At 43.1% G+C, this 27653-nt stretch overlaps 1 protein-coding gene across 1 annotated transcript in view; it reads right to left on the bottom strand.

Annotated features, from left to right (window-relative positions):
• The window catches only part of ANAPC1 (anaphase promoting complex subunit 1), a 239017-nt gene that overhangs the window by 176806 nt on the left and 34558 nt on the right, over positions 1-27653 (bottom strand). Inside the window, exons 14-19 of the mRNA XM_082251927.1 lie at positions 24587-24727; positions 22461-22521; positions 20199-20386; positions 13299-13373; positions 12897-13162; positions 12364-12455 (exon numbers count right to left, since the gene is read on the bottom strand). Coding sequence (XP_082108053.1) covers positions 12364-12455; positions 12897-13162; positions 13299-13373; positions 20199-20386; positions 22461-22521; positions 24587-24727 — 823 coding nt within the window. The remainder of the gene's footprint in view (positions 1-12363; positions 12456-12896; positions 13163-13298; positions 13374-20198; positions 20387-22460; positions 22522-24586; positions 24728-27653) is intronic.

The following is a 27653-nucleotide window of genomic DNA, read 5'->3' as shown; positions in this document are numbered from 1 at the left end:
CAGTTATGGATTTATGGAGCGTTCTGTCCGTCAATGAACGAAAAATAAAAATTGTGTTTCACACACTTATTTGGACTTTCAAGTTTATGGATTGAACAATTTTTTACGTTTTGTGTTGATATAGCATATGTATATTGCTTTGTGGTGTTATTTAGTTCACCTTTCACAATATTTTGAGCTTACTTACATTTTTTTATTACTTATATTGTTTACTATGACCTATATATGTATATTCACAATATATATGGAGGTAAGCGGTATCTGATATCTTAATTTGATATATTTGACACTGATTTTTCTTTAGGAAATCTCCAACCTTCATGATTTGATTTATATCAAGTCACAAGTGTTATTAACAATTAGCACTGCACTTATCGTTATTTATTTCTATACACATTTTGTCCATTGTGGTGCTGGCTAACATAATTTTTCCTTTGGGTCATTAGTGCGGTATCCCCTTCATATAGTACTGTCAGAGTACATTGATACCGTAGTTGCGGCTCCTGTGAACTCAGAGGGCAGTGCTGGGAGGAGTGGAAAGTGCGGGAGCACGTCGCTGAAGCAGGAGGTAATATGCCGTGTATGGCAGCATCGAATGCAGACTGTGGAGATAGGGAAATTAGAGCGGAAGGCATGTGGCTGAAACAGGTGACATTCTGTGTATGGCGGTTTTGAATGCAGACTGCGGACAGGGGGAGCAGAGAGCATAAGCATGTGGCTGCATCAGACTGAATATAGCTGAAGGTGAGATTATAATAGCTTTATGGTATGGCATAACACAAAGCTATTATGATCTCACCTCCTGCTACTTTCAGTCTGATCCAGCCATGTGCTCCCACTCACTGACGTCTGCATTCAGTGCTGCCATACACAGCATGCCACCTCCTGCTACATTCAACCATGTGATCCCGCTCTCTGCTCCCTCTCTCCACAGTCTGCATTCAGCTCTACCATAAAGAGCATCTCACCCCAAACACAGCATGTTACCTGCTGCTTCAGTGACGTGCTCCTGCTCCCTCTACCCCTCCCGGCACCACTCTCCTCCAATAGTATTATGTTGCAGCAATACAATCACTCCTATTCCATGGAGAAAAGAGATTCTGAGCCTGAGATCTGGGCACCAGAAGTGTTCTTCAGCAATGTGCTTCCACTCCTGAGGCCACCCTCTGAGTTCACAGGAGCTGGAACTACAGAAGAGGCATCTGGTATCAATATCAAATTAACTCATTGTCATTGTGCATTGAAAACAACATTGAGCAGATATACATCCCCCACAATGTTGATTTGAGGTGGAAACCCTGGGGACTTCTCATAGAACCCTGAGAAACACTGCTTTAGAGCCCCTGATGTGGTAGCAAGGGCAGGCCATGTATGTGGTCTGCGAGAAATTTATTCATTGAGTCGGTGACGACTTGGGGGCAAGTAAGGTCACCTTGCTCTTTAAAGGAGTTTTGCAGACAAAATTTTAAAACTCTTCCAGGAATTTTCTAAAGGAGGAGCACTTAACCTCTTCTCATAAACTGACATACCTGTACGTCGGCTTGAAGAAGTGGTTGTACCTGGGAGATGCCTGCAGCTGGAGGCATAACCCCGGTACCAATTTTTAGAGCCAACGGTCGGTTTTCTGGAGATAACAACCGATGCAGCTCAGCAGCCGCTCGGCCGTTATCCCAGCGAGCGGGAGGGGACATCCCCCCCACCCTTTCACTGCCGCTCTGCACGGGTAACCAATCCCACCTGGAAGACCCGCGCAAACAGGCAGCACGTCCGCCGGCTGGTTAGAGTCTTGAACAAAGCCGAATTCAGCTTTGATCGGGTCTTTGATCATGTAACCGGAAGCGACGTCACAACGTCACTTCTGGTTTACTCAGCTGCCAGCAGCGCCAATTTAAAAAACTGTCAGTATTCAAAAATGCATATTTTGACGTTTTGAATACATTGAAGTGAAGTGGAGGAGTCTGGGGTCTCCCAGATCCCTCCATAAAGAGTACCTATCACTGCCAATTACTGCCACAGGGAATGTTATTCCTTGTGACAGCAATAAAAGTGATCAGGTTTTTTTTTTTAACTGTTAAAAATAAAAGAAATAAAAATCATTTCTTTTTTAAAGCGCCCCCGTCAGCTGGCGAGCCAAAGAAAACGCATACGTAAGTCGCGCCCGCAAATTTAAACGGTGTTCAAATCACACATGTGAGGTATCGACACGAATGTCAGAGCGAGAGCAATAATTCTAGCAAAAGAACTCCTCTGTAACACTAAACTGGTAATCGTAAAATGTTTTTAAAGCATCTCGTATGGAGATTTTTAAGTACCGTAGTTTGTCGCCATTCCAGGAGTGTGTGCTATTTTAAACCGTAACATGTTCGGTATCTATTTACCCAGCGTGGCAATCTTTCACAATATATAAACAAATTGGGCTAACTTTACTGTTTAGTTTTTTTTTTTTTTAATTCAGTGAAATTCATTTTTTTTCCAAAAAATTGTGTTTGAAAGACCGCTGCGCAAATACCGTGTGACAAAAAATATTGCAATTTTATTCTCCAGAGTCTTTGCTAAAATATATATATATGTAATGTTTGGGGGTTCTTGTTAGGATTATGCTTTATTTAAATGTTATATAGTCATGCTTAATTGAATGTTTTACTTTAACTTTTACATTTTACTGAAAATCTCTCCCTTTGCAATGACATTTTTGCTGTTGAGGATGTAAATTTCCTGCCATTGTTATCTGAGTTGTGAGAACATTTTTGTTTGCAGGATATTTTGCTATTCTGAAAAGTTGTTTCTTGAGTTTGCTTTCCTGTTGTATACACATCTGTTTCCTTTATGTAAAGGCATATTTTTAAAAGGTCTCTTGCTGACAATTATGGTAAAGGACTTTTTCCTGTTATGCATGATTCCATTTTTATCATATGTAGAATATGACGTGTATAGACTGGAAATATATCCTGTTTTGTATACTGTATATAAAAGCCAAAGACTGAAATTAAAATTGAGTAACCCATTCACTATGCTCTTGGGTGTGAATGAGTTACCTCCAGGGCCCTGAAGTCTGGACGTGTGAAATGGAAAGATATGCCGGCAAAGGTTAATAGAGACTACATAGACAGATAATATAGAAAGGGATAAATCTTTTAGGTAGATAGACTACAGTTGAACTTCTGGGATACTCTTAGTTATAATAAAGTTATATATAAGGGAATATGGATATGTACCATTAACTTGTTATATATCAGGTATAGTATGCTTTTAGTTCTAAGTAATTTTCTAGCAAAAAATACTGATTTTAACTGATTTTAAATACTGATTTGTCAGAAATGGGCTTGGTCCTTAAGTGGTTAAATCAGATTTGTATTGTATGACTATTTTAGAAGAGCATTCAAGAATGTTTATATGGCTCTCTACATCTAGTCCCTGGGCTCGTATCCTGCTATCTTTGCTGATCAATGATAACGATACAATGTTTTACATGGATGGGGGAGAACTAAGGAAAGATATTGCAGCCTATAGACAGAACAGAAGCCCAAAAAGGAGAGCAATGAGCTACCTAGAATTAAATTATATAAAACCTGCTCAACTGTGTAGTTCTAAAAGGTGTTCTCTGGGAAAACCGTTTTTCGAATTACTTTTTTCTGTTTTTTTTAATGACTGCTTCTCCAACCAGAGTACAGTAAACCCCCCTCCATCGCGGGGGTTACCATTCCGGACCCACCCGCGAAAAGTAAAAATCTACGAAATAGAAAAACCCTATTAAAATACACTCTAGGCATGTTTTTTTAACTGTCACTGTACTTTTAAAAGCATTTTAAGGTCTTTAAACACACTTTTAAAATAATAGAAACTCATTTAAAACACATAAAAGATACTGAGAGACAGAGCAAGAGCAATGGAAAACACAAAAATAATTAATTTTCAATGATTTAATTAGTAAAATAACATTACAGAAAAAAACGCAATACACCGGGAACGCAAAAAACTGAACCGCGATAGAGCGGGGGTTTACTGCATCTCCAAAACCTGCCACTTAGAAAAGACTATCAAAAATGTTTGGTTTCTGTCAGAGCTCTTAACTACTACCTTATTAATTTTGTTTCACATAGCTTGTAATAATGTAATTGGCTCCCAGCATTGAATATCTGATACTTGAAATGTTAGAATTTTATGTTGACACCTAAACATTTTTTACCTTAACCGACCGCCCCACTGATATATATATATATATATATATATATATATATATATATATACACACACATACACACTGCGGGGCGCTGGCTCCTACAAGTGAAATCAGGTAAATGTACATGATCACCTCTTCCGGCTTTGTGGCACGCACGCACGCCGCCGGCGACCTGCTTCCGCTGTGGTTGGACACAGCAGGTGCCAATCAGTGGGTCTGGTGGACTTGATGTCCACCGGGACCCGCTGATCATTCCCGGGAGAGGCAGAACGGTGGTCTGCCTATGTAAAACAAGGCAGATCGCTGTTCTGTGACAAGGGAAGACAGAGATCCTGTGTTTCTAAGCAGGAACACAGGATCTCTGTTTTTCCACAGTACAAGCACCTTCCACAAAGTTAGAAAGCACTCCCTAGGGGCACATTTAACCCTTTGATCGCTCCTGATGTTAACCCCTTCCCTGCTAGTGTCATAAGAACAGTGACAGTGCATATTTTTTAGCACTGATCACTGTATTGGAGTCACTGGTCCCAAAAATGTGTCACTTAGTGTCCGATTTGTCTGCCACAATATCGAAATCGCACTATAAGTAGCTGATCACACACATAACTAGTATAAAAAAATAAAAATTATATAAAAATATCCCATAGTTTGTAGAGGGTATACATTTTGTGCAAACCAATAAATATTATGCTTATTGGGATTTTTTTTTACCAAAACATGTAGCAGAATACATATTGGCCTAAATTGATGAGGAATTTGTTTTATTTTTACCTTTGTCTACTGGATATGTTATATAGCAGAAAGTGAAAAAACTGAATTTTTGTAAAATCTTACAGTAAAATTGCTTTCTCTGAGTCCTCCGACAGTCGCTGCCCATTCACACAGTCTTCACCAATGGGCATTGACCTTTGCTCCGCAGGAGTAGCTAGGCACAAGACTTGTTAGTAACAAAGGCTTTTAGCATAGACACACCCCTAGGGGCTGTCCCACTAGTCAATACCTCCCTGCACCAGCATTCCCAACTTAGTTTGGTAGCATAGCAGTAAAAGTACACAAGACCCCAAAAGAGGGGCGGGGGGCGGCGACTGTCGGAGGACTCAGAGAAAGGAATTTTACGGTAAGATTTTACAAAAATTCAGTTTTCTCTTACGTCCTCCGACAGTCGCCGCCCATTCACACAGTCTTCACCAATGGGATGTCCGAATGCAGTGTAGACAGGAGGGGTGGGAGCCGCAGCCGCAGAAAGAGCAACGCAGTACCCACATCAGAGAAAGGAACCTTACACACAGTAAGAGAACCAGCTGGGCAACAGGAAAAGTGCTCAACAGGAGCAACAACCCAGGAAAACAAGTAACCCAGGGGTAAAACACCCCAAACAGCCAAAGACCCAAAAACAAGGGTCCCTATGGCACTGCCGCACTGAGAACTTTGCGGCCAAAGGAGGCATCGCCGATGCCTGAACATCCACCTTATAAAACTTGGAGAAGGTGTGCACTGACGACCAAGTCGCCGCCTTACACACCTGGGCCACTTAAGCCTGATGCCGGAAGGCCCAAGACGCACACTAAAAAAAGACCTGGTAGAGTGCGCCTTAACACGGGGGGGGGGGGTCAGAACCCGTTCCTTCAAGGCATAGGCCTGCACAATGGTTTGTCTGATCCATTTGGCGATGGTCGCAGCCGACGCCGCCATGCCCTTCCGAGGTCCCTCAGGAAGGACAAAGAGGGAATCCGACTTGCGAAAAGATTTAGTGGACGACAGGTAAACCCTGATCAACCGGACAACATCCAAGGAATGTAAGGCAACCTCCTTAGGATGTTTAGGCTTCGCGCAGAGCGAAGGCAAGACAATGTCTTCATTAAGGTGAAAATCTGAGATCACCTTTGGAAGAAAGGACTGGTTAGGTCGCAAGACCACCTTATCCTTGTGAAGCACCAAATAGGGAGAGCTGCAGGACAATGCCGCTAGTTCCGACACCCTGCGAAGCCGAAGTGATCGCCACCAAAAAGGCAACCTTTTTAGACAGCAGGGGCAACGAGATCTCCCTGATCTTTTCAAAGGCAGCGTGCTGTAACACGGACAGAACTAGGTTCAAGTCCCACGGAGGTAAGGGCTCCCTCCGAGGAGGGGCCAAATGACGCATCCCTTGAACAAAAGTGCGAATTAAGGAATTTGAAGCCACCGGGCGCTGGAAAAGGACAGCCAGTGCAGAGATCTGGCCCTTTATCGTGGCAAGCGCCAGACGCTGGTTCACACCAGTTTGGAGGAAAGCCAGCACTCTCGACACCGAGTATGAACGAGGGGAATACCCCCTGGACTTACACCAGGCAAAGTACGCTTTCCAAGTACGGTAATAAATCTTCCCCGATGAGGCTTTTCTAGCCTTGATCAGAGTAGGAATGACCTCAGGGGAGAGACCCTTGTCCCTCAGGACCCGGCTTTCAACAGCCAGGCCGTTAAAGCCAGCGACTGTAAAGCAGGATGGAATATCGGCCCTTGAGACAGAAGGTCTTCCCGGATCGGCAGGCGCCATGGAGGCTCGACTGCCAGATGAACGAGGTCCGCGTACCAAGACCGGCAAGGCCAGTCTGGTGCCACCAGAATCACCGTGTGCGGTTCCGAGGCCAACCAGCGAAGGAACCTGGACAGCAGTTGAATTGGAGGAAAGGCATACATCAGATGATACTGATGCCAGGGCGCCACCAAAGCGTCCGAGGCGTCTGCCCGAGGATCGCGCGTCCTTGCCACGAACCTTTCCACCTTGTTGTTTAGACGAGAAGCAAACAGGTCCACATCCGGTGGACCCCACCTCGCGCACAACATCTGGAAAACATCCGGGTGTAAGGACCATGTCCCCTGGTCCAGGGTCTGGCGGCTCAGATAATCTGCCTGCCAGTTTTCCACTCCCGGTATGTGTACTGCCGTTATCGCCGGGACGTGATTCTCGGCCCAAGACAGAATGTCGGTCACTTCCCGAGCCGCTCGGGCACTCCTGGTGCCCCCTTGGTGGTTGATGTAAGCCACAACGGTGGCATTGCCCGTCTGAACCCGAACCGGACGGCCCTGAAGCCGACCCGACCACTGGAGAAGGCAAAGCTTTATCGCTCTCAATTCCAGAATGTTGATCGGAAGGGAGGATTCCTCCTTCGACCAAGTTCCCTGGGCGGACAGGTTGCCCAGGACACCACCCCAACCCGACAGGCTGGCATCCGTGGTGACCACCGTCCAGAATAACGGACGAAAAGACTTGCCCCCCGACACCGCCGGGGACTGGAGCCACCACAGAAGACTCCTTCTGGTGTGGTGGCTCAGTGAGATCCGCAGATCCAGAGACTGAGGTCGCCCGTCCCACTTGGCAAGAATCTCCGCTTGGAGACCCCGCGTGTGAAACTGAGCAAAGGGGATCGCCTCGAAGGCCGAGACCATTAACCCCAGACTAGGGATGCACCGAATGTTCGGCAACCGAAATTATTCGGCCGAAAATAGCAAAAAAAGCACTTTCGGTGTTCGGCCGAATAAGTAAAAAGGCCGAATAAATTTGTGCCGAACAATGACGTTTTTAATGACGCGGATGGTGGCTCGGTAAGCCCAGATTGCGGGTCCCCGACCGGCGACCCGCCATCCCCGAGCATCACTGTAAACATAGCCGGAGGCACTACAGGAAGCAGAGCGGATGCTTCCTGTATAGCCGCTTAGCGCCGGCTTCTGTCACAGGCGGAGTGATACCAAATGTACTCCGCCTCCGCCTGGGACAGGGCACAGGAGCCATACAGCAAACATCGACTCTGCAGATGGGAGGGAGGGAGGTAAGGAGAGACATGAGAGGACAGAGACACGAGAGGACAAGAGAGAGAGACACGAGAGGACAAGAGAGAGAGTGAGAGGACAAGAGAGAGAGAGAGAGAGAGAGGACAAGAGAGAGGACAAGAGAGAGGGTGAGAGGACAAGAGAGAGAGTGAGAGGACAAGAGAGAGAGAGAGAGGACAAGAGAGAGAGAGAGAGGACAAGAGAGAGAGGGAGAGAGAGGACAAGAGAGAGAGAGACATGAGAGGACGAGAGAGAGAGAGAGAGACATGAGAGGACAAGAGAGAGAGAGAGAGAGGACAAGAAAGAGAGAGAGAGAGAGAGAGAGGACCAGAGAGAGTGAGAGGACAAGAGAGAGAGAGTGAGAGGACAAGAGAGAGAGAGTGAGAGGACAAGAGAGAGAGACACGAGAGGACGAGAGAGAGACACGAGAGGACGAGAGAGAGACACGAGAGGACGAGAGAGAGACACGAGAGGACGAGAGAGAGACACGAGAGGACAAGAGAGAGAGACACGAGAGGACAAGAGAGAGAGACACGAGAGGACAAGAGAGAGGACAAAAAATTGGCAAAATAAATGGAAAAAATGCGAAACACCGCGTTCGGTATTCGGCCTTCGGCCAAGCATTTCATTATTATTCGGCTTCGGCCAAGAATTTCATTTCGGTGCATCCCTACCCCAGACACCTCATGCATGTCCTGAGTGACGAGGATCGGTGGTCCCCGAGGGACCTGACTTCCTCCTTAAGCGTCTGGAGCTTGTCCTCCGGCAGGAAAACCTTCGCCTGAACAGAGTCCAGAACCATCCCCAAATAGGGAAGGCGAACCGAAGGACACAGAGTCGACTTCGGAACATTTATGGTCTAACCGAACTCCTGAAGTGTCTGCACCGTGGTGGACAGGTCGGTCAACAGGCTCTGGCTGGCATTCGACCTTAACAGGAGATCGTCCAGATATCCCAAGACTGCAATGCCCTGGGCACATAACAGGGCCAGAACAGGCGCCAGAACCTTGGTAAAAACCCGCGGAGCCGAAGCGAGACCGAAAGGTAACGCCACGAACTGGTAGTGTTCCTCCGCAATGGCGAATCTGGTGGCCCTCGAAAATGGGGATGTGTAGGTACGCATCCTTCAAATCGATGGAGGCCACCACTGAGCGCAGGGATTCCATGCGGAACTTCGGAACACGCACAAAGCGGTTCAGAGCTTTTAAGTCCAGAATCGGACGCACCTTGCCCTCCTTTCTGGGCACAGTGAACAGATTGGAGTAAAACCCCCGAAATCTGTCCCGATGAGGCACCGGAACCACCACCCCCTGGGCCCGCAGGTCCCGCACCGCCAGGTGCAGATCCCGCAAACGCTCCGGAGGCAGTTGAAGATTCGAGGGAAAAAATCTGCCCGCCGGCCGAGAAAGGAATTCGATCTTGTAACACGATCGAACAATTTCCTGAACCCATCTGTCCTGTATGCGGAATAGCCAAGGTTGGAGGAAACCGCGCAAACGTCCCCCCACCCCAGAAACGGGTGAGGGCGTCCCTTCAGGCGGATGCGGAGTGGGTCGCAGAACCGACTTGGCCGGACTTCTGCTTACCTGCCCACGGCTTCTTCTGGGTGCCTTGGCCTTTGAAGGGCTTGGCCTTGGACTGCGACCTAAAGGCACGAAAGGACCCTTGAGAGGGCCTAAAGGAGTTGTTCCGCTTGCCACGAAAGGATTTGTTCTTGGGATCCTGGGGCAAGAGAGTACTCTTGCCCCCAGTAACTCCTTTTACTAGAGTATCCAAAGCCTCGCCGAAAAGGCGAGAACCAGCGTAGGGAAAATCTGCTACCATCTTGCGAGATGATTGGTCGGCCGACCAACTTTTCAGCCATATCAGTCGACGGTTAAGCACCGCGACACTAGACAGGCGTGCAGCCAAAGGGGCCTCATTCAAGGCCGCATCGCACAAGTACATGACCCCCTGATGGATTTGGTCCACCGTAGCCAGCGTGGTTGGCGGAGCGGAATCAGCCACCAGGGTGCGTCTGAGCACCTTTGTCCAATCGGCCACCGCCTGGGCTGCCATAACCGAAGCAAAAATAGGCTTGAGCATAGAGCCTGCCACCATATATGCGTGACGGGCAAGAGACTCCAACCTCCTGTCCGTAGGATCCCGGAAAACCGTGGTATCCTTTAGTGGGAACCAGGGTAGCCTTGTTCAAAACAGCTACAGCGTGATCCACTTGAGGCGCTACACACCAGCGCTCGTCGGTGGAAGGCGCAAAGGGATAAAGCAGGTTAAACCTACTGGGCACTGTAAAGGGCTTCTTTAAAGTGCGCCATTGCTCATTAACAGTGTGATGAAATTCCGCAGGGCAGGGGAAAACCTGCGCTGATTTGCGGGTTCTATGTGTCCCAAAGGAGGACACCCTAGCTGGAGGAGTGGGCTCATCCTCCAGGTGCAGCGTATCTTTTATGGAAGCAATCAGCTCATCCATGAGTGCAAGCTCTTCAGGCGAGCCAGGGGGAGAAGTATCAACCCCTTCCACCTCCGCCTCCCCCTCAGACCCCATAAGGTCCAGAGATGAGCGAGACCCTGAAAAGGGCACGCCAGCCACAGCAGCCACATCGCCCTCTGAATCAGAGGAAATGGATAACCTGGCCCTCTTTGCAGAACGTTCAGCCATCAGCACCTGCATCTGTGACATCAAGGATGCCACTACAGTGGCCAGATCAGACCCCTCGGGGGGTGCAGCAGTCCCCTGGTCCCCCACCAGGGCGGGGAGAAACTTGCTATCCTGGGAATCCATGCCAAAAAACAGGTATGGGATAGAAAAAGCACAGGCCCTTTAAACACCACGGCGATCACAGCCCACCGTACACTAACTGTATGCACCGACCCCCACAGGGACAGAAAACACTGAGTTAGGAAGGATAGCACAGAGAAAAAACCTGGAGAGAGCACTGCAGACTGCTGCCACCGATCGCTGTTCCAGAGAAAGAGGAAGTGATGCAAGAGAGGCTGAACTATATAACCCACGAGGCTCAGGGAAAATGGCTGCCCGGCAGGAGTTAATGGAGGCTACAGGAAAATGGCCGCCGACATGTGCTCAGATCGATCGCGCATGTCACCGCCAAAATGGCGCCAAAAGCACACTGCACCGCACTCTGTACAAGGCCCAGGAACAGGCCGCAAGCCCACAGTACATACAAAAAAATGGCGGACCGCCCTAGCGGTCGCCGCCACACGTCTGCACTCACATCGCCCAAAGGGGAACAGCGGAGCGAGGGGGGCCCCCCCGCAGCACAAATTAAGGCATTCAACCCCACAGGGATCGCAGTAGGGAGCCCGCACATAACAGACATGGGGGGAACACACAGCCACAGACTGACACCCCAGAAAGATGGTCCCCACACAGAAGGTGCTTACCGTACCGGATGGCGTGGGGAACCGTCTCAAAAACGACAAACTGCTGTCCTATATGACAGGGAGTGCCGCAGCCGGGACGCAGGAGACCGCAGCACATGACCGCAGAAGGCGTCCAGTGAGGTAGCCACCTCACATGGCAGCATCCCTGCAGCGAGCAGGGATGGGTCGTTCATGGCGCCAGGGCGAACCGTAGCTGAACGCTCGATGGCAGGCTGGGGATCCATCTGACCCTCAGCCCTGGGGATCCAGGGCGGCCAGTCCGATACCCAGCTCCGCATGATGCATCTTCATCCGAAGATCCCTAACTAAGAGCTGACAAAATAACAGCTAGTAAAGTAAAGAAAAAACACTTGAAATCAAATCAAAAAAGGGTAGAAGGCTGAGACTGAAGCCCCAGCACAGGAAAGCCTGACTACTCCTGAGCTAGGCAAAATCAAACTGAGTTAGGAAAGCTGGTGCAGGGAGGTATTGACTAGTGGGACAGCCCCTAGGGGTGTGTCTATGCTAAAAGCCTTTGTTACTAACAAGTCTTGTGCCTAGCTACTCCTGCGGAGCAAAGGTCAATACCCATTGGTGAAGACTGTGTGAATGGGCGGCGACTGTCGGAGGACGTAAGAGAAATATTGTTTTTTTTTTTTTTTTTCAAAATTGTTGGTATTCTTTTGTTTATAGCGCAAAAACGAAAAAGCGCAGAGGTGATCAAATACCACCAAAAGAAAGCTCTATTTGTGATGAAAAAAGGGACATCCATTTTATTTGGGTACAGCGTCCCATGAATGTTTAGGTTTTACAACCAGTTTAAATAATTTGAAATGTTTTTTTGTAAACTATACAACATATTACAATGGATTGGAGTCTATAAGTAATATAGACATGTTCTTTTCCCTCAGTGTTCAGACTGACACATATATTTGACATATTAAATGAGCACCATATTCTCTATGACAAATGAGAGAGCGCCATCCAGAACTTACTTGGCTCTACATGACAAGTCTGGTTAGAGTTCCTGAGGAAGGCTGGGAAATCTCTGAAGTAAAAATCCATGTAAGAGTGTAGATTCAAATCCCTAAATACATCCAGAATAATAAGAAAAGCATTAGAAAGACAGCAGGCATATACAAGTGCGTTTGGATAATCAGTACAAAACACTAAAAAACAGCTATATTCAACACTTTTTTTCTACCAATTAGTCCGCTTCAGACAAGTACTCCGGTATTGCACAGCTTTTCTATAGATACCAATAAGTTGAATGATAATACCTATTTACTGTATAAATTCTGTATACAGCTATTTTTCCCTGATGATTATTCTGTATCTCATTATGATAAGCAGTTACATTTTAATAAGTTCTGTTCACAATTTATGTGGTTTTCTTTAGACTTTGCATTTATCACTATATCTGTCAGTTGGACATTTGCTCTATTAGTATAAATGATAAGAGCAATGACTCTAAACACACTCAGGAAGAAGAAAAGTAGATCAGGGTAGAAGATGTAATGACCGATACCTTGCCAACTGCAGGAGCAGTATCACCAAAGAACAGATGGCCTCTCTCATTAATGTGTTGAGTTTGAGTTCCTCATAAGTCAGATGGAGGACATAGAAAATGGCTGGAATGTGGCTGAAGAGAAGTGCTGTTGAGTTTAAATTTAAAACCTGTGAGCTTTCATCTTTAGATATCGGGACATCTAGAGGGTCCAACTGCAGAGATTTGGCCAAAACATGCAGCTCAACAATTCGATGGTAGTCTGAATGTAACAGATATTCCCAATCCTAATGAAAACACACACAATACCAATTATATTTTTTAAGTCTGCCATCAAACATTTTAAAAGCTCTAAAAAAGAACTAAACCTAGTATAAAAGCACATATGATGATGTTCACCCGGAAGATATGACACTTTAGTACCTCATCAGAACCAGTTTCCGATGGTCGGGCCTTCTTAGGAGCAATCACAGGAGACAGCGAGCCTTCGAAATCAAGCTATTGAAATAATATGGAATAGCTATGAGGAACAATCCTTTGTAATTATCACTACACAAGAAAATAATCTTAATGGAGTTATATGTAACCACTTACAATGCTCTATATCAATTGAATGTGGTTGAATTACATAATTTGGTGTTTTATTGGAAGGTTAGTTGGATTCTAGCTACATTGGCCAAAAAACATATAGAAGAGAGAACAGATCAAACACCACATGAGATGTGGGCCATAGAGGTCTTACTGAAAACATTGTGGTGAGACATATGCCCATCTTCAAACTACTAGCTGCACCATCGAGAACCCCTAATGCTTCCATCAATTTTACGGTAACGGTACAAACAGTAAAAGGGAACTATTGGAGTCTACACTCCTAAAGATTACATTTGTAACATGTTACAAAACGTGAACTTATTCTTTAAGCTGTGTGACCAATTATTTTTACTTGGCTATTGCTGGTCGGACTTTCTGTACCCCCCCCCCCCCCATACAAAAAATAGAATACAGGACCTGCCTTTGCTGACCTTCTAAAATCACTAGTTGCCTGGCCCTCTCTTAAGGGCCATACACACTAAGATTTTCTGAAGACTTTTTCCTTTAGATTTACCTTTTCTATGTAGTGCAAGGGCCTGCCAGATTGCATACAAATTGAAACTGTTTAGGTTTGACCTCATATTATCTGGTTTTGGTAAATCTAAAAGGAAAAAGTCTTCAGAAAATCTTATAGTGTGTATGGCCCATTACATTAGAACTTATTCACTGACATGCAACTAGTAAAGTCAGAACCAGAAAGCACTGAAGTATTTGCATAAGCAAAACAGTCAAGCAATTAGAATTTTTAACCAGTTAAGGACCACCCTATAGAAGATTTACTGCTACAGGGCGGCCTTCCTGCGCAGAATCACGTATATATACACACCCGTGATTCTGCACTTCCGTCTAGGGGGCGCATTCTGCTGGTAGGCCACTTCTGCAGAAGCTGATCTGTGGGTACTGGGCACTGGATGTTCACCGGCACCCGCTGACTGTCAGGCAGAGACACAGAACGAAGATCTGCCTAATCTAAACAAGGCAGATCTCTGTTCTGACAGGGGTGAAGGGATGAATTTTGTGTTGCTGCAAAGCAGCACACATAGTACAGTAAAACACTCTCTAAGCACACAGTTAAAGCGGTAGTAAACCGCTTGGTCATTTTAACCAACAGGTAAGCCTGAAAAAAGGCCTACCTGTAGGTAAAATTAATATCTCCTAAACGTGCACTGTTCAGGAGATATTCACCCTGGCAGGCAGTGACATTACTGGCGCATGCGCTTTGAAGGTCTGGCATACCTATGCCGAAACCAAGGGCTCCCACGCGCATGCACGGGAGTGATGTCTTTGCAGCTTCAGACAATCACATAGCCGGAGCGCACAAATCTGGAATAAAAATAGTAGATCGCTGGAGGGCTTCGTTCCAAGGTGCGTATTTAATAATGTGCTAGTGTGTGAAGCATATTAGCACATTATGCCCTTGCTTTGCAGGTGTTTTTTTTAACGACATCCGTGGTTTACAACCGCCTAAACCCTTTGATCACCCTAGATGTTTAACCACTTCCCAGCCAGTGTCATTAGTACAGTGACAGTGCATATTTTTAGCACTGATCACCATAATAATGTCCCTGGTTCCCACAAAGTATCAAAAGTGCCAGTGTCTAACTGTCCGCCACAATATCGTAGTCCCGCTATAAGTTGCTGATCACCACCATTACTAGTATAAAAATAAACAAAAACTCCAGTATATATGCTATAGTTTGTAGAGGCTATAAGTTTTGCGTAAGCCAATCAATATACACTTATTGGGATTTTTATTCACCAAAAATATGTAGCAGAATACATATTGGCCAAACTTATGAAGAAATTTGATTTTTCAAATTTAATGGATATATGTTTTAGAGCAAAAAGTAAAAAATGTGGATTTCTTCAAAATTGTCTGTCTTTTTGTTTATAGCGCAAAAAAATAAAAAAATGCAGTGGTGATCAAATGGCACCAAAAGAAAGCTCTATTTGTGGGAAAACATTTTATTTGGATACTTTGCCAAATCGCAAAAGAAATGGCCTGGTCATGAAGGGGGATAAATCTCCCAAAGGCCAAGTGGTTAAAAGGAGAGTTCAACAATGGCAACCTACATATTTTCTTAGTACACAGTCCATTTAAATGATTTTTGCAGCAGTCTCTAAAGCGGTAGTAAAGCTTCTTGGGGGGGGGGGGGGGGGGTTGGGGGGAGTTTTACCTTGCAAGGTAATATAATACATAGAATTATATATATATATATATATATATATATATATATATATATATATATAATTATAAAATACTTACCCTGAAACAAAGCCCTCCAGCTGCACGCTGTCACCGCTGAGAGGGCTTCCATCTTCACCCGGTCTTCCATCTGGGTTCCCGGGCTCTGGATGTATGATTGGCCAAGCCATGATAATGTCACTCCCACACATTGGCTGTTCCTTCAGAGTGCATGGGGAGGTGATGTCACCAGCTGCTGCTTGCTGTAGTATCTCAAACGGTGCACGTTCAGGAAACATTCATTTAACCTACAGGTAAGCTTTATTATAAATAAAATGGAAGGTAATGGCGCTGCTTATTTAATAAAGTGCAAATAAATATAAGATGCTAAAGTATAAATATGATTGAGGAATAAGTTAATAGATAAAAGATGCGGAGGTGAAAAACCAAGTAAAAAGATCAAACGTATAGTGTTATAAGGGATATAAATTATTCTAAAAATAAAATAAATTTAAATATATAAAAATATTCCAAAGGTATATGAGAGAAACAACCACCAGAGGGCGTAATAAATGGCAAAGTGTGACAATAAATATGCTTGTGTATATGCCAAAATAAAATAAACAATGTGAATATATGACAATGCTAAATAAATAAATAAAATTTATACAAGGTGTATATTCCACAAGTAATAATATAAATAATAGTGAATAGATAAGTAAATAAATAGGTGATAAATGTGCGGGAAACTATTATGCACGGGATGGGTGTGCAAAACAACAGTTGGTATACAGTGCAACAAAAAGTGATAACAATAAATATATCAAGGTGAGTCAAAGATAAATGTGCCAAAAATAATTTTTTATATAAATATGCAGGTGAATATAAAGGTGCGGGAAGTCTATTTGTGCAACGTGCAAAAAAATCCAAAAAATTAGTCCATAAAATAATGGTGATAACAAAAATTATATAGGTGTACAGGATATCTTACGGTGACCCCCAAGGTGGGTGACTGGTGAGTGGCAAAGTGGCCCCTGGTAAAAAGACCTACTCACCAGATGTACCCACCCCACACAGGGGTATAGAGCGGGTACTGAAGAGGTATCTTTTAAGCCTGGATCTGTGTAGTAGTTCCCTTCCTAGGGTAGATGTGTTATGGAGTCCGGAGTGTCCTGAGTGGGGTCCGGTAGTGAATTGTGGTATCCAAAATCTCGTGGGTAAATCAAGTGTGGCCACTCAAGGGTATATGGATGGAGGAAAAAAAGGAGCTCGATAGTGTATTATCGTTATGCTAGAAAGTTTATTGTAAATTACAGCAGCAAAATGGGTACTCACATATACAATGTGGGAAAACAGCGAGGTATCAGCGTCCCGGAACGCTATGCGTTCCAACCAGAGACCGGAACCGGAAGTGACGTGACGGCGCTGTACGCGTTTCGTCATGTGACGTCTTCTGCAGAAGACGTCACATGACGAAACGCGTACAGCGCCGTCACGTCACTTCCGGTTCCGGTCTCTGGTTGGAACGCATAGCGTTCCGGGACGCTGATACCTCGCTGTTTTCCCACATTGTATATGTGAGTACCCATTTTGCTGCTGTAATTTACAATAAACTTTCTAGCATAACGATAATACACTATCGAGCTCCTTTTTTTCCTCCATCCATATACCCTTGAGTGGCCACACTTGATTTACCCACGAGATTTTGGATACCACAATTCACTACCGGACCCCACTCAGGACACTCCGGACTCCATAACACATCTACCCTAGGAAGGGAACTACTACACAGATCCAGGCTTAAAAGATACCTCTTCAGTACCCGCTCTATACCCCTGTGTGGGGTGGGTACATCTGGTGAGTAGGTCTTTTTACCAGGGGCCACTTTGCCACTCACCAGTCACCCACCTTGGGGGTCACCGTAAGATATCCTGTACACCTATATAATTTTTGTTATCACCATTATTTTATGGACTAATTTTTTGGATTTTTTTGCACGTTGCACAAATAGACTTCCCGCACCTTTATATTCACCTGCATATTTATATAAAAAATTATTTTTGGCACATTTATCTTTGACTCACCTTGATATATTTATTGTTATCACTTTTTGTTGCACTGTATACCAACTGTTGTTTTGCACACCCATCCCGTGCATAATAGTTTCCCGCACATTTATCACCTATTTATTTACTTATCTATTCACTATTATTTATATTATTACTTGTGGAATATACACCTTGTATAAATTTTATTTATTTATTTAGCATTGTCATATATTCACATTGTTTATTTTATTTTGGCATATACACAAGCATATTTATTGTCACACTTTGCCATTTATTACGCCCTCTGGTGGTTGTTTCTCTCATATACCTTTGGAATATTTTTATATATTTAAATTTATTTTATTTTTAGAATAATTTATATCCCTTATAACACTATACGTTTGATCTTTTTACTTGGTTTTTCACCTCCGCATCTTTTATCTATTAACTTATTCCTCAATCATATTTATACTTTAGCATCTTATATTTATTTGCACTTTATTAAATAAGCAGCGCCATTACCTTCCATTTTATTTATCTCTTTATAGCCTTTGGCTATAGTTTAAGGGAGGCTGCAGCTTATTTGTGCATATATTGTTACAATCCCTTGATATCCTTAGCGCGGATTTATTTATCCACATAAGCTTTATTATAAGCTTACCCATAGGTTAATATAATCAAAACAGGTTTATTACCACTTTAGGCATTTCCTCACATGGAACTGTTTGAAACAGGTCCCTTGTGTCTAGAATGTTACTTCAAACACAATGAACACTGTCACATGCCAATCATCAAAAATGTGAAAACAATCTAGAAGAAAGATGCATCACTGTGCAATATGAACACTTAAGGAAATAAAATTTCCCATTACATTTTACATTTGCACAAACTGCCTTTCCTTTCAAATGCTACTGTCAACCATAGGTTTACTGCATCCTGTGGACGGACCCACTGAGCACTTGTTAGTGATGAGGTAACTTAATATATGTAAAATTGTAACTGCATCACTTTTCTAACATATGTACCTAACTACAGATGCCTGTTATAATTGTTGTTTCATGAAGATTTAACGTTCGAGTTATTGTGCCTTGTTATACCCTTTATTATTATTATTATACAGGATTTATATAGCGCCAACAGTTTGCGCAGCGCTTTACAGTGTGGGGGAAGACAATACAGTTACGGTACAATTCAATACAGGAGGAAACCTTAAGGCTCCATTCACACTACGGCGACTTGTCAGCCTGACAAGTCGCGGTCCCTCGCGGTCCATTGACTGGTACAGGACCAGTTCTAATAGGAGCGACACAAGTCGCTCCGACTTAGAAAAAGGGTCCTGTACTACTTTGGGGCGACCTCGGAGCGACTTGCATAGACATTCATTATATGAAGTCCGTGCAAGTCGAGCCGAAGTTGCGGTGCACGGGACTTCACAGGCCGCCCCCGAAGTCGTGCAGCTTCAGTGTGAATGCGGTCTTATGTAAAACAATAACAAATATTGCTACATAGCTTCATAATTGATAACTTTGTATAAGGACATCGGTCAATCCAATTCCAACCTGTGTGGGTATATGAGTGTGTATTTATTTATGTCTCTACAAATTCCCATATTCCTGTAGATTGGGTTTGCCAAGATGCAAATCTAAGAGCTTTTTTTAACTTAAAGTAGAACTATAGGCAATTTTTAATTTTTTAATTTTGGATAGAGCAAGGAAAGGTTATAATCTTTGACAGATTTTTTTTTTTTTCGTCATCGGTGTCCCATAACGGAGATTTCTTCTCACTTCCTGTCCCATAGCCAGACAGTAAGTGAGAGGAAATACCTGCAAATTAGGAAAATTCCTTGGGGACCCCCAGGTTACCCAAACAAGTGACCCCATTGGAAGATTTCTCCTCTATTACTTTTGTGTGGACAACCTATAATTTTGGATTTTCTTTTCTTTGGATTTTCTTTACTTTCGATGAGAATGGTAAACAGTACAAATAGCATTCTAATCCCTCTCCACTCTATCCAAAACTAAAAAAAAAAGTTTTGCCATTAGTTATACTTTAACAACATTCTCCGCTGACACCACCCATGGTGGAAAGGAGTTCAACATCCTTAATGCTCTAACAATAGAGAATCCCCCTATGCAGTTTTTGATTAAATAGCTTCTCGTATAACTTCAGTGAATGGCTCTGTGTTATCTTAAGTGACAGAATAGTCTTTTCCCCTATGTTTTGATCACCATTTAGCTATTTGTATATTTCAATAATTTCTCCTTTTAAGTGTCTCTTCTCCAGTGAGAATAACTTTAATGTATCTAAGTCGTTCTGCATACCTGTGGTCCTCCAGTCCCCTGGCGTGATGAATAGTAAATAGTGATTACAATACAGTATTACATTACATGGTATATATAAATCAGGAAAAAAAATTAAACAATGCAATAAATACATTAGGTCTTTAGGCTTTTATCTCTCTACATGATAATTAATAACATTTGTAGAGCATGTGCTTACATTATGAGTCCAGGCCAGTTTATCAGTATTGTAACCCATCATATTCATTAAGCAAGTAACAAAGAGATTCCACTCTGAATGATTACTTGGTCCTCCCGGTGCATTGTGGCAGTTATACCATTTAATAAGCATTTGAACAGCTACTTCTTTTGGAAGTATGTATTTTATTGCTTGAAGACACTTTTTAACTGCAAAAATATGTGAAAAAAAACATAATTAGACTCCTGACATGAGCCCAAAGTGATACTTAAAGGATACTTCAAGAAAAATATATATTTTTGGTACATCTATGGAATGCATGCACATTTCCCTGTTTTATACTTTTAACCCTTTCCCTGCCAGGTTCAAATCTGTATTTTTTTTATTTTGCAGGACTAAAAAAGCCCCAATTGACAGGAATCAATTTGGTTAGTGGTTAAGGAAGGCAGGATGGCTGAGATATCATAATGATGCTGTTGAGCAGTGTTGGAAAGGAATCCCTATAGAAGTGAATGGGGCCCAAAATAGCTGACTGTCCAACGCCTTTAAACTACATGTCCTGGTGCCAACCTGTACTCTAAAACACCACAGACAGAGGTATCACTGTAAAGGGGGGCTGCCACAAATCCACAAACACAGAAGCACTTATCAGCCATGAGGCAGGGCATTAGTAGGCCCAAAACCTCACCCATAACAGTGGGCATGCCCCACAGGACCTTTAGGAACTTGAACCACCACCAGCAGGATTACTGCCCTGGGCCTATAGAACACCCCGCCAGAGAGATCACCAGGTACGCTGTACATTGGAGGTCACTTCCCAAAAGATCCAGTGCTGAACAGCAGACATTACAGGCCATCCCAGCTTTTGTATGTGGGGTCCAGGATCAGTCGCTTCTGGCATACTGGCCATACTGACTGATTCAGTTAGGGCCCACCATGGCCTGGATTAAGGGTTAGGAACAGGCCCAGAAATGTAGGAACAAAATCCCCCCCCCCAAAAAAGAGATCTTCAAAGAGACTCAAGCAAGCATCTATCACCTTCGGACACTAGCACAAAACTGAGGCATAGCTCAGCTGGAAAGGGTTATGCTTGGGCAGGCACTCCTGCCTTTTTTCTAGATATTCACCTGAAGGTGGCGGCATAACCCATGTATCAATGAATATTAACTCCTGTGTCCTCTGATTTACGATTAAGAAAAAGCATGTTTTTTGTTTTGTTACAACGTTTGTCTAAATATCGCATAGAAAATCAAACAATTTTTGCATGACAATATTGCAAAGAGAAAGCCTTGTTTTTACAAAAAAAAACAAAAAAACAAAACACTATAATTAAAGTATTTTTTTTTTTTGTCCTGTTAAGTAATCACAACACGATTACTGAATGAATAGATCTAAAGCTGAAATGTAAGAAAAGTATCTGGTCCATGGTCGGTAGCCAGGCAGTGGACCTGTACTGTAAGTATTCCTACTTTCTGAAAAAGTAGCTTTAAAAAAAAAAAAAGGCTTGACCTTTGTAGCTGCAGACACTTTGGAGTAACTCTTGCTAAAAGATCACAGCACAGACTCTGAAGTCTAGTTGCAGTTAGGTTCTGAGTAGATTAGAGCACCTTCTGTTTGTTTACAATTGAAGGCTGATAAGCTGCCAAGTCCCTGCTGAACACAGAAAATAAAACATGATTTTAGTTCCCATTGCAGGATTTTCCTTATTTTGGAGAGGTTTACTCTTATGTCCTGTTGTGTCTACTTGACAGGAAGTGAAGAAAAATGTCCCCAATGGCACACAGCTGGCAAAAAGGATTAAGTACTCTATCAAAAAATGAAAGGCTAGGTTCACCTTACAAATGCAAAGCATTGCACCCACGATCAGTGCATGGCGGGTGCAATGTCAGGCTACTGCAGACATTTCCTTCTGCTTTTGGCATGTGCCTGTGTACAGGGTTTCAGTTAAAAAGCTGGGGGAAGTATCAAGGGACTTACAGGTGCGCTACTTACCACACTTTTGTAGATTGAGAACTACACTTAGTGGTGGCGGACAGAACTTTTAGCTTTGATTTTCAAGCATTCACAGATTAATAACACACAGTTCCACACAGTTGTCACAGGGAGAGGTACCCTACACAATGTCATGAAGATAAGGTAGGGGTGCTTAGGAATATGTTACATCCTAAACACGGGTGTAACAAGTTCCTAAAGGTGAATTTTGCCTTTAAAAAAAAGGGCTCGGCATTAGTATTTTTCTAGTACTTAGGTTATACTTTTTGCTTTTTTACTTTAAAAACTTACCTAATGCAGAGGTAGCAATTTCTGGAATGGTAATCCGAACCATAGATCCATTTGTCATTTCCTAGAATGAAAAATTAACAAACAGTGCATAAATGTTTACTTATAATTAAAACATCCTTTAGTAGAGTGTGTCATATATAGTAAAGGATTTTTTTTAAGTATAAATAGTAGCCACCTAGTAGGTGCCTGCAGATACCTGCAGTAAAGTTCAGTAGCTCCTACTTTACCCAAATGCTGGGCCCTTCTGACCTGTAAAGCTTCAGCACTTCCAGAAGCTTGCCCTATTAGGCAGTAAGGGTAGACATAACAGCGATGGGTAAAAAAAAAAATTGGTGTTGAGTAGATAAGGGAGATGGAAGTTTCAAAACTACCTGAAGTATGAGAGATTTGCCCGTGTTTCTTGGGTCATGTAATGTATAATAGTTCTTTTGCAACACAAACACCTTTTCTTGGCACATGACAGTGTTTTCTTTTTTTTAACATAGGAGCGGTAAAATAATGTTTTGTGTAGTGTTTCTGCTGAAAACTCTGCAGTTAAGGTATTAGTGGGATCAAAAGCTGACTGCAAGCATATAGTACAGGGGTGTGGAAATGTTTTAAAAAGACTTGTCCAAGGGACTAAATCTGGGTCCCAATCTACTTGGCCGCTCCGAACACTCCTGGGGCCAGAGTATTGATGGCTCCGCTCTCTTCTCCCTCTGTGCTGCTACACAAGCCTGGCCGCCACCACTCTCATAAGCAAAATTGCCAGCACAGACAGGCCAAGCCAACCCCAGCCCCCCAATGTCCCTGCCAACATTTGCACACAGTGTGGCTCGTCACAGACTCACTCCACCACCAGCGAGGAGGGTGGGGGAGTCCCCTCCTGCTGCCTGTAAAAGCGATTCAGCAGCTGGTTAGCCTATAAAATTGCTTTTACAAGAGAGCAGACCATCAGCTCTACACACTGCTGCTTGCCTGCAGTATGGCTAAATGTAAAAAAAACCTCTTGCCTGGCCCCCAGGAGTACATGTACCGGGTTGTCAGGCAAAAGGAGTTGCACATCCCTGCAGTAGGGTAAGCACTGTCCAACTCAATATCTACAATAAAACTGCATCAATTCTCAAAATAAAACAGGCACACTCTGCTTTGGAATAAAGTATATCCAAAGCCATATTTCTTTTATATTATTAAGGGAATAGTATGAACTTCTGTCTAGTTTCAATTGCTGTATTGACCTTGTTGGACATATTCATCTTCCCCAAGTATCCTGAAAGTAAGGGAAAATCCAGCTGTCACTGGAACAGGAATAGAAGGGACACTTGTTCTGCTGACAACTATCAAGGATGTTTTCCCTGTTTTGTAGACTTCCTCCTACTCTCTGCCATGCCTATGGAAGAGGCAGGAAATGTAAAAGGTAATTCTCCCCAAAGGAAGACACAATAGAAAAAAAAAACTGATAGGGATGCTGTTTAACCATAGCCCACTCTATCCAAAACTAAAAAAAAATAAAAATAAATTAGGCTTTAAATATACTTTATTGCCCAGTGCCATTTTTACATTATAGTTGTTCTTGTGGACCTGGAATACTTAACACTAAAGCCTCATGCACACAGGACGTTTATTTGAACTCTCCTACAAGCCAACAGCGTTTTTGTAGAAAAAAATGCCTGATGCTTGTACAAGTGTCTTAAGCTTTTACAAGCATTTAGCCGCTTTTACAGGCGTCAAGCTCCAAGGCATTAATTCATTTATTTGGCTAGAATAATTAATTTATTCTGTCAATTTAAATTAATTAATGCTGAAGCGCTAAACACGCCTAGCGTTTAGGTGTGCTTAGCAGTGTCAATCGTTTTTTTTTTCTGCCAAAACTCTGCTGTTTCCAGACGCACTGGCAGTGGGTTTTTTTCCCTACCTCTAAACTCTCCTGCCACTAAATTCTGTGTGCATTAACACATAAGCTAACATGCAGGGGAGTTTAGAGGCAGGGAAAGAAAATGCCGGACACCCTTAGGAGAAGCTGTAAAAACATCCAGTGTGCAAATGGCCTTAAGTTTTCTTTGGCTAAACTGAAAATGAGTACATAGCTGGTCTCTGGACATCCACAGCAATTAATGGAAGCCTCAGGTATCTTTTGAACAACTCACCAGTGTTAATCTGTTATGTACAGAGTCTCTAACGGAATGAATGTACATTCCAAATTGATGAAAAGTGCAGTCATCCAAATAATTAGACTCATGGAGCCTGGAAGAGTCCCGCAGCTCAGGGACTGGAGAAAGCAAACCTGCCTGAGAAAAAAAAAAAAATGAATAAAGTTGTGTAACAATAATAAAGGCCACAGATGGCTTTTATATAAAATGTACATATAAAAGAAACTAGTCTAAATATTTATGATCCAGATTTTTGATGTATTGAATTACCAAAATTGTTAGGGATAAAACAATAATTATATGAATGGAAATCTATTGCCATAAATACTACTACATCAGTCATCCAGTAAACAATGGAAAGCACACGCTGGCTGTAAAAAAAAGTTTTAACATCCATACAAAATACAATAGATAAAACGACCATGAAATTCCCTGTTTATGGACATTTTTGAAAATTGCTGCATGTAAACTTGCAAAATAAGCAAAATGAGCTTCACAAGCCCATCTCCCTGGACAATTCCTGTAAGATTTCTTGGCCTTACATATGACCTTTCATAACATTAATAAAATACTTATTTTCTTTAATTCCAGTAGCTCACTGCATTTCAAATAGTAAGACATCAAACTAAAGTCCTTTTCGCAATCTAGGGACCCCTAAACACAGACCATGTATTGCATAAGCATCGCCAGTCTTCCAGGAAATTGCCCGATCCCCAAACTTTCCCACAATGCTTTGCCCCCAACAGAGGAAACATTTCTAATCGAAAAAGCAATCTCAGTAAGGGTTATTCTTCTACACCTCTTGGACCAAACACCAAAGTGCAATATGATATATAGAGAACTATATTAATGCACAGAACCCACCTACAGTGCCTTGCAAAAGTATTCACCCCCTTGGCATTTTTCGTGTTTTGTTGCCTCACAATCTGGAATTAACATGGATTGTTTGATTTGCATCATTTAATTTACATAACATGCCCACAACTTTGATTTTTTTTTTTAATTGTGAAGCAAACAACAAATAGGACAAAATAACAGAAAAAGTCAATGTGCATAACTATTCCCCCCTAAAGTCAATACATTGTAGAGCCTCCTTTTGCGGCAATCACAGTTCCAAGTCGCTTTGGATAAGTCTCCATGAGCTTGCTACATCTTACCATTGGGATTTTTGCCCATTCCTCCTTGCAAAACTGCTCCAGCTCCTTCAAGTTGGATGGTTTGCGCTTGTGAACAGCAATCTTTAGGTCTATTGGATTGAGGTCTGGGCTTTGACTAGGCAATTCCAACATATTTACATGTTTCCCCTTAAACCACTCAAGTGTGGTTTGGGTCATTGTCCTGCTGGAAGGTGAAGGTGAAGGTGAACCTCCGCCCTAGCCTCAAATCACGCACAGAGTGGTACAGGTTTTTCTCAAGAATATCTCTGTATTTAGCACTATCCATCTTTCCCTCAACTCTGACCAGTTTCCTAATACCGGCTGCTAAAAAACATCCCCACAGCATGATGCTGTTCTTTGTGTGATGTGATGTGTTGGGTTTGCGTCAGACATAGCGTTTTCTTTGATGACCGAAAAGTTAAATTTTAGTCTCATCAGACCAGACCACCTTCCTCCATACATTTTGGGAGTCTCCAACATGCCTTTTCGCAAACTCAAAACGTGCCATTTTGTTTTTTGCTGAAAGTAATGGCTTTCTTCTGGCCACTCTGCCATAAAGCTCAACTCTATGGAGCGCACGGCTTATTGTCATCCTATGTACAGATACTCCAGTTTCTGCTGTGGAACTCTGCAGCTCCTCCAGGGTTACCTTAGGTATCTATGCTGCCTCTCTGATTATTGCCCTCCTTGCCCAGTCAATGAGTTTTGGTGGGCGGCCGTCTCTTGGCAGGTTTGCTTTTGTGCGATGTTCTAACCATTTGGTTATGATAGATTTGATGGTGCTCCAGGGGATCATCAAAGATTTGGATATTTTTTCATAACCTAACCCTGACTTCTCAACAACATTGTCCCTTACTTGTTTTGAGAGTTCCTTGATCTTCATGGCAGTGCTTGGTTAGTGGTGCCTCTTGCTTAGGTATCCCAGCCTCTGGGGCCTTTCAAAAAAGGTGTGTACATGTAAGACAGATCATGTGACACTTAGATTGCACACAGGTGGACATCATTTCTTTAATTATGTGACTTCTGAAGGTAATTGGTTGCACCAGAGCTTTTTATGGGCTTCATAACAAAGGGGGTGAATACAAACGCACATGCCAATTTTCTGTTTTCTATTTCTAAAAAATAGTTTTATGCATATATTTTTATCATTTCACTTCACCAACTTAGACTATTGTGTTCTGATCCATTACATACAATTCAGATTAACAAAACATTGAACTTAAGGCTGTAATAGAACAAAATAGGTAAAAAGTCAAGGGGGTGAATAATTTTGCAAGGCACTGTACCTAGCAGTGCAACATAGGATTCCCCAGGTAGCTCAGTATATTGTGCATTTCTGAATTGAAAAGCAAAAAAAACGGAATTTTTGTAAAATCTTACCTGTAAAATTCCTTTCTCTGAGTCCTCCGACAGTCGCCGCCTCTTCATATTCGTCACATATGGGGTATTAGACTTTGCTCCGAAGGAGTAGCTAGGCAACAGAATATGTTAATAAAGCTTTTAACATATCCAACATATCCCACCCTCAAGGGGTGGTCCCCTCAGTCAATACCCTCCTACTTCCTGCAACCATATCTCAGTTTTAGTGGAATAGCAGTAGAGTATACAACCAAACCCCAAAAGAGGGGCGGGGGCGGCGACTGTCGGAGGACTCAGAGAAAGGAATTTTACAGGTAAGATTTTACAAAAATTCCGTTTTCTCTTACGTCCTCCAACAGTCGCCGCCTCTTCATATTCGTCACATATGGGGACGTCCCAAAGCAGTGCAAACATGAGGGGTGGGAAACGCATCCGCGCCGAAAAGGCAACGCAGTCTCCGCATCAAAGAAAAGGAACCTTACCAAAGGAAGGAACCCAGCTGGGCAACAGGAAAAAACAGGTGCTCAACAGGAGCAACAACCCAGGAA

The sequence above is a fragment of the Pelophylax lessonae genome (assembly GCF_965119305.1).
Source record: "Pelophylax lessonae genome assembly, chromosome: 3".
NCBI lineage: Eukaryota > Metazoa > Chordata > Amphibia > Anura > Ranidae > Pelophylax > Pelophylax lessonae.
Note: the sequence above shows the minus strand (reverse complement) of the source record. Positions and strands in the feature narration are given on the sequence as shown.